Source organism: Pygocentrus nattereri, chromosome 8 (assembly GCF_015220715.1).
Source record: "Pygocentrus nattereri isolate fPygNat1 chromosome 8, fPygNat1.pri, whole genome shotgun sequence".
NCBI lineage: Eukaryota > Metazoa > Chordata > Actinopteri > Characiformes > Serrasalmidae > Pygocentrus > Pygocentrus nattereri.
The window spans coordinates 13,713,081-13,721,693 of NC_051218.1; the positions used below are offsets into that span (position 1 = coordinate 13,713,081).

General features: G+C 37.4%; 1 protein-coding gene across 2 annotated transcripts in view; it reads left to right on the forward strand.

Annotated features, from left to right (window-relative positions):
* Nucleotides 1-8,613, forward strand: part of glra1 (glycine receptor, alpha 1) — a 73,760-nt gene that overhangs the window by 43,026 nt on the left and 22,121 nt on the right. For both annotated transcript variants that reach the window (XM_017690047.2, XM_017690050.2), the window contains 3 exons: nucleotides 504-727; nucleotides 2,422-2,504; nucleotides 4,161-4,298. In XM_017690047.2, the coding sequence (XP_017545536.1) occupies nucleotides 504-727; nucleotides 2,422-2,504; nucleotides 4,161-4,298 (445 nt within the window). The remainder of the gene's footprint in view (nucleotides 1-503; nucleotides 728-2,421; nucleotides 2,505-4,160; nucleotides 4,299-8,613) is intronic.

An 8,613-nucleotide genomic window follows, 5' to 3' on the forward strand; every position in this document is an offset into this window, starting at 1 on the left:
AGAATCTTACTACGTATGATGATGATGATGATGATGATGATGATGATGATGATGATGATGAATATAAAATAAAATTGAGCTAAAGACAGAGTAAAAAGTTTGTGGTCTCAAGATAACAAGACCTGAGTATAGAGTACTACAACAGTATCTATACATGAAGGTTGTTCCTAGAACCATACATCCAAACCAAGACCAATTTAGGAACCTTTGTTTTTAAGACTGTAATTTTGGTCTGAATAATGTAGACTAGTCTTTAACAATTTAAAGAGAGGATTCACCTCTGTTTTTAATATATTGCACGGTATATTGCAGTATTTAGCCGTACAAATATAAATAGTAAAATAGTGTTTTGTCTATATTGTGCAGTCCTACTATACGGGTAGAATGTGCTGAAAAGCAGCAGCATAGACTGGCAGTGCTGATGCTAGCAGAGAGCATGTGGAGGACATGCTGTGCTCTTCTCACCTTTGTTCTGTTGACATTGCTACGCTTATGTGTCACAGGATTACAGAGTGAACATTTTCCTAAGACAGCAGTGGAATGACCCGCGGCTGGCCTACAGCGAATACCCCGACGACTCGCTCGACCTGGACCCCTCCATGTTGGACTCCATTTGGAAGCCTGATCTCTTCTTCGCCAATGAAAAAGGAGCCAATTTCCACGAGGTCACCACTGACAACAAGTTACTGCGGATCTCCAAGAACGGGAACGTGTTATATAGCATAAGGTAAAAAAAAGTGTTGTATTAGAAGATTTACATGAATTGTTTATTTAGGCTGTAGCACTTGAGGCTTATTTTTTGTATCGTGTTTCATGTTTTGTAATAAAGCTAAGACAAATAGGTAATAGCCTATGCATTTCTAAAAACAGCAAATAGTCCATTCCAATTTCCAGATTGATTTTAGATCTCATCTGTCCCGCAGCACAGCGTTAAATAGGGCTTGGAGGACAGGAGGGTAATGAATAGCTTTGTGTAGAGGCTAGTGCTTGCTCATCTCTTAACTTGACACCATCAAATGAACCCTTCAGTTCAGTTTGGCCTCGGCTATGAACTTTAAATTGCGACAGTCGTGACACACACTTTGAGTGAAAATCGCTGGTAAATAACCGTTATCCTGCCATGGTGTTGCTATCACAAGATGGACAGAACAGTATATTTGTGAAGTGCACTGCCTCAAACTCATTTTTGCACCAAAACTAGATGTTGGAAGATTGTAAATAAGCCTCGGCTTATGCTTAACCCTTAGAAGCTGCAATAACAAAAGGCTGTTGTTATTTGATACTAGTCATTTTTTTCTGAAATAAGCTTTGCTATTGAGAGTGTGGACTTTCAAAACATCCCCCATTCATATTTAAGTAGAAGAGGATGTTTTATGGTGATTTGATTTTGCTTTGTCAGGTTTTGTACTGTGCTTTTCTCATTTTCTTGAAACGGTTCATTTGGATCTGTGAAAGTTGTCATTATTAAGTTTTGTAAAAGAAAAAATAATAATAATAATACACAGAGAAAAAAAAAGATGTAGTCATTCAGCTAAGACGTGTTTGCTGTCTAGATTTTGCTTCAAAAATGCTGAAGCTATGAGGATCACTTTACTAACAAACACTAGAGGTCAATAGTCACCCAAATCTTTCCTGGAAATATATCCCTAAAACTTCAACTCAAGCTTCTTAAACCATGTCCAGGCCATGCAGACTAGTCAGAGTGGTTTAAGACACAGTATGAACAATATAAAATCAAGAAAACTTCACTGTGTAGTTGTATGCAGCATGCAGCCTTTATAGACAGCAGGTGTTGTGCCGTATTCTAACGCTCCTTTGTATGTGCCCATGTCACACAGGCATAAGGACACTACAAATTACTTGCACTATTATCATTCATCTTTTATTTCTATTCATAAACTTCTTGCTTCAGCTTAAAAAAAATCAAGATTAATAGGTATTTATATAAAATTAAAAGGAAAATAAACAGAAATCTCAAATGTAATCTAGTGCCCATGTACCTGTGTATGTGAGTAGGCACAATGCCTGTTGTCTGAAGTGGCTGCCTACATGGTGAAGTTTTGTTCATTTTTATATATCATACTGTGCTCTAAATCAACCAAACCATCAAGTCTGAACAACCTTACTGAAGACTTTGACTAGATTGAGAAGTTTGTATTAAAAAAAACATTTGGGTACTGACTTCTAGTGTTTGTTAGTAACGCTCCAGCTCTAAACTAAAGAAGCAAAATTTGGAGACCAAACATGTCTTGACTGAGGGACTTCTTTTGAAGTAAGTGGAGAATTTTGCTAATTAGATGTTTTACCATTGCTTACATTTTGTTCAGTATTTGGTTGTGTAGATTCTGGCTTGTTGCGAGAAGATGATTGATGTTGAATTTGCTTTTTGTAGTTTAGCTGTGATGTTCTTGTTATTAACAGGATAACACTGGTTCTGGCCTGCCCTATGGACCTGAAGAATTTTCCTATGGATGTGCAGACCTGTATAATGCAGCTGGAGAGCTGTAAGTACACCCTGCTCCTCACGACCAGCCAGCCAGGATTTATTCACTGGCTCAGAGATGGATGCTTTGCTGGCTCGTAGGAAGAGATGAAGAGCACAGTGATTTAAGTCCTGCCTTCAAGTAGATCCAGCAGTCAGTGGGGAAATGCTGCAAGCTCAGGCTACTGGCTGCTCCTGCCCTTATAGATTTTTATTTAGTTATTGTTCTCAGGAGTGCGGCAGATTCAAGCAATCTGGTGCTTAGTGCGAGAAAGCGATGTCAGAAGTTGTTCAGTGTGATTGGTTATGCGATGCTTGTTCTCTCCTTTATGAGCTTTAATCATTCCAGATTATAAGATTCACCTTTACTCTTGAGTGTTAACACACTGTATTTGCCTTATGGGTGGGCAGTATGACAAATTTAGTTATTCTCAGGATAAACTGTGCAACAGAGCACTTTTTCGAGTGTATCATAGGTACTGACTGTATGCATACTTTGCAAAATCAGAGACTGTTCTTCAATTATTTAATTTCCAGTCAAAATGACCATTTTTTCAGAATATATTTCGGTAACAGTTTATGATGATTAATAAACACTTATCAGATTATCAGTAAAACATCAACAACATGTCAATGAAGTAACCGTAGTGCAGCATCTGAATACACTATAGTAAATATTTTGAAGATGTTCTGTTGATACATTACTTACATTATGTAAATGTATTGTTGTTACTTCCATTACGCAAAACCTAACCTTACCCAACCTTACCTGAACCTAATCCTGGCCCTAATCCTGGCCCTAATCCTAACCCTAACCTTAACCTCACTTTTAAAGAACCATTCAAAATAATGTCAATGGAAAATAAATTTAAAAACAGGAGTGTCCAAAACCAGAGATCAAAAATTCTTAAATGATATTGGGAATTGGGATTCCTAACAACTGCAAAAGACCTGACAGAGCAGCAAAACTGTCACTATCAGATAAATAGCACTTCACGCTTTCATCTTTGAGGAAGAGGAGAAAATCAAGCTCCACTCTTTCGTCAGGTCTGAAAAATCCACAGATGTTTCTGTCTATCCTTCCACTGTGAGAGGACAACCCAACATTATGGGTATGAAAGGATGTGTAGCTGCCAAGAAATTGGATTTAAAAAATAAAATCAAAAAGAATATTTGCAAATCAAACAAAGAAGCTACTGGAGGTCTCAGAACAATGGACTGACCTCCCCAGAGTCCAGACCTCAAAATCACTCAATGCGATTCAGATTATTTGGATTGTAAGTAGAAAATGCAATCAACTTACAAAACTGAACTTGCCTGAAAAATATCCCTGTAGATTTCTTTGAACTGAAAGAAAGTTTCCCAAAAAGAATAGATACTATAATAAAGGCAAAGGTGAACACACTTAATATGGAAAAGAATACATTATATTTAGTTGTTGAGGTTTGTGTATAATTATCTGTTAAATATCTGCTTTTTTCCTGACACTGAAAAATGGCTGCTTTGACTAGAAATTAAATAAATGAAATGCTGGCCTTATAACCTAATTACAGAGAGCCTGTACACAACAACAACCAGTGTATAGTAATGGCATAATTATTACAGTAAAAGTAACTGGATGTCAACCCATTACGCAGTATATTAATGTTTTTTCTCTTTTTCCTCTTTTTTCTAACAGTTGGGTACACGATGAATGATCTGATATTCGAGTGGGATGAGAAGGGGGCAGTGCAGGTGGCTGACGGACTGACATTACCCCAGTTTATCCTGAAGGAGGAGAAGGATCTGCGCTACTGCACCAAGCACTATAACACAGGTCAGCTGCTTGCACACACATGCTGAGATTGTGCATGTGAGCCTCCCTGGCTATATCTGGAGTGCAGAACCAGCACAGCCCCAACATATAGAAACACTGGGGATGAACTATATAGACATATAATGGTGCTGTGATTAATTTGCTTTGTATTGCAAATGTGTTTTGCCTTGCGGTGTGATAAAAATACCAAATACTGCAATACAGTTAGTCTGCATTATTAATTCACTTTTGTTTGATGATACGAGTTGTGCATTAGGGCTGTCAAATGATTAAAGTAATTAACTGGGACAAATCACATTTTGTTGTGTAGTTAAATGCGATTATTTGCATTTGTCCTAAAGTGTCCTGAAATCCGACCCTAAAGAAAGCTCTTTTTTATTTAAAAAGCCGTTCATTGAGTTCTAGCTGTACAAGTACAAAACAGGATGAACACAGTTTACCAGTACATTCTGTTAGATCAGAGTTTCTCCAGAACTTTGCATTAAACACAGCCAGCATGAAAATGTAGGTTATTTGCAGGTACACTGGCCAGCAGGGAGTCAGCACTACGTGCATTATATCATTGACTTCTGCTGGCTGCTAGTTCAGCAAGGATTTTATATAGTTCTTGACATTATGCTGTGAAGCTAGTTTACATGATTCAGCAGTGAGTGTTGTGGCTATAGACAAGGAGCTGTGAAATGTCCTTTCTCCTAAATGGTGGATGAGGCTATTAAGTTTACAATAGAGCAGATTTCCTGACTGTATATACCCTATAGAATAAGAATAACCTAAGAATCACAAAGTACTCATTCTAACATAAGAGCAAAAATACAGTATCTAACAGTTCCATCTCCTCTGTGATCATAGTCCTCTTACTTACATACCATTCTGTTCTGTCTTGTTTTGAGGAGAACTGTGGTTTTCCACTTTGCTGTTGCCTTTGTTAGTTTGCCACTGGTTTATTTATCCATAGTTCTATCATGGGCACTGTCCAGCGTAGTGTGCTGAATTAGTGATACTGCCAGCATCAGTGGTTTATTTTGCTTGTAAATACTACTTGAGTGATATGAAAGATGAAAGATGAGTTTTGAGCTATTGTTTGGGCCATAATTCTCAAGGTTTCTGTGTCAGCACTTGAGAAATAAAAGATCATTTTTAGCTATTTTTTCTTTTGTGGGCCTTGTTGTGGAAATCATTGAGAACCCCTGATATATGAATGAAGCACAGTGTTACTTTCTGCTTGCTACTGTTTAAAAGCTTTATTTGGATGAGGGAGCTACAGAAACAGAATCAGCCATAGCAACATACACCACACAAGCAGTTGATTTGAAGGAACAAACTAGGAAAATGCTTTAAAAACATTAGTACCGCTATTATTGTGTTTAGTTATTTATTCATGTTTACTTTGACATTGCTGACCTACACTCTTTACATCATGTACAGAAACATATAGAAGTGTGACTAGTCAATTGGGCTGCATCTAATATTAATAGACCCATAATAGATTTATCAGCTTAAATATGGTCTATAAATATTAGTACTTGTAACAATTAAATGTTTGGCGATGTTCTAGCAAACTGAGGTACTCTTCACCAAGAGTATCACTACCATAGAAAGCTACCATGATGAGCTTTGTTTAAGCCTCCAATCATTTTGAGCTACAGTAAGATCTGTGCAGTAGCTAAATAAGTGATAATAACTATGTAGATTACATACATATATAAACAGGTCTCCAGAATGAGCGGACAGCATTTTTTCATGTGAAAGTTCCTAAAATGAGTTGTTTTTGAAGCTAATTAAACACGGACAGCCGGCTAGTGAATGTAACGGTGTGACAGGAAGCTGAGGAGTGGTCAGTAGTTTTTGAAGTAGCTGTTAAATACTTTTAATTAACCGATTAGTAATGTAATATGGTGAGTTTAAGTGATGTGCAGGTAACATTAGCTCATTCTGACAAATCACTAACAATGCAAATTGCGCATCCTCAGGCAGTAGTTTGCTTTGTCAGAACAGACAGGAAGGAAAAAGTACCATTTACTGACCATTCTGCTGCTTCAGAATCAACACTAGCATGTTTTGTTTTCTGCCGGTTGTAAGTAATGCTGTGCTTGTGTGGAAAGGGAAGTTAGACTTGCAAATTTTGAGGCCCACAGGGGGCAAAAAAAAAGATTTCTCATGTGTGGACAAAGAAAACCTGGGAATTATGACCTGAACAGCAGCTAAAAGAATAATAATAAATGACAAAGTACAATAAATAATTAAATAATCATTAATTAATAATAAAAATAATATTGACTAAACAACCTGTTTTAATTCAGCTGTTTGATTTCATTTTTGGAGGCAAATGAAATTAAGCTAAATAGATTTCTCTGTGCCTTCTTGATCACAACATTAGGCTGTTTTAAATGCATGTTTACTAATTGGATTCTGAAAGGCAGAGCACTCTACTGACCTGTTTTTCTTCCTTATCTAACATTATTAAAGTTTTTTGTTTAGTTATTTTTTTATGTATTGTTGGAATTAGGAATGTTGTAGCCAGTAATTGCTGGAAATATTGCTGCAAAGCAGAGCAATATGCAGCATGAGGACAAGTGAAATGTCAGGGGAGACACAAAAAACGATGTTAATATTGTTTGAAACCTTTTCATTTTTCTTTCTTTTAATCAAGTCAAGTATTTTTTTCACTAAAGTTTATGACATAAAATGCCGTCACCATCTACGAACTAAGAACCATTGGCTCCTCCTCAGTGTAGGCCTGAGGACCACCAGACAGTGTCCAAAAGATTTAGAAACCCTGTTTTATGTGACTGCTTTATCCTTCATTCTAAGAAAATGCTTCCAGACTTACTTTTTTCTTACTAACTTTCAGCCCTAATTGGACATAACGTGGTGTCACTGAAAACAAAAAGTTGACGATGGAAATGTTTGTAGATTTTTTTTTTATTATCTACATAATAATCTTGAATAACTTTCAAATTAAGTGGGGGCCTCATTTAAATATTGCACCATATAATATCAGTACTGCAAAAGAATATGAGAAAATGATACAAACAATATATGGCACACCCTAATACACACACAGATACACAAACCTCTGCACACTCATGCTGAGATGGAGGATTATTAAATATGTCTCAGAAACAAAAACAAACAGAATTCCACACACAGGAGGAAACAAACACAAACCCAAACATAGCCATGCACATGCATAAACACACATTATGATTCTTTGTTTCAGTGAGTGTTTTGAGCAGATAATAGTGTGTGGCTGCAGTGTAGAAACATTGCGGCTATGCTCTGTTTCTCCTACATGGTCGTTCAGTTGGGCTGAAAACCATCTGTCCGGTCATCCTCGCCAGTCAGGATTTGTTACTCTCCAGATAAAGTGGGAAAAAGGGCTGAAGGCCAATCTAGTCAGAATCTAAAATAGAACAGGCCAAAACAGAAGGGACAGGGGCAGCGCAGCTCTTTTGTTGTCTCCTCAGAAATTAAGAGGTGTAGAGTATGTGTGAAGAAGAAGGTCGTCTGGGTGATTTTTGTGTCCTTTCATGTGTAAAATGCAGTCACACATGGCTGTATCAGTTGTATAAGCCATATTTGGACTATGCAAAGCATGCAGTTTATTTCACAAATGCTCTTTGACATCACTGCATCAAATAAATTGAATGTTCAAATCCATATTTCAGTCTATCTATTCAAATACCATATCTGAAACGTTTTCCATTCGCCAAATAAAATCCAGGCAATTCGGCCCAGCTTGACACCACTCAAGTGATAGAGCTGGCTGTCAGAGGGTGTGCGCGAATCTGTCTGTCTACCTGACCGCCTGTCCACCTGTCTGTGAGGAGTTGAAGCTGGAAGGCTGGCTGTGCTGTCTCACTCTCTGCAAGCTTCATCTCCCGCATAATGAAACAGATTAGAATAAGCCAAGCGAGCGGACAGGTTCAGAATACGCTCGCTCTGAGATCAACATCTCTCTCCTTTCTTTTCTTTCTTCCTGTCTTGTTCCTCGTGTGTAGTCACTGTATGGACAGGCATGGAAAATCGACTGTCCAATTAGTCAGAATGATACAGAACTCGAGTTTTTTGTGTAGGTAAATAGTTTTTAAATCACTGACTGGTTTAAAATCACTGAGAATTTGAAGTGGAGCGCCAGATTGCTGTACCACAGTGTCAACTAATCGCAACTAGTATTTTACAACTGGATGTAGAAGTTTGCTTATGTAGTAGGGCTGAAAGAATTCAATCAGTTATTGACATTTGAATGAGTACAATATTCATTAAAAAGTGAAAGCTCATGAATGAACTTAACCTAGCCAGGAAAAAGCTTGCT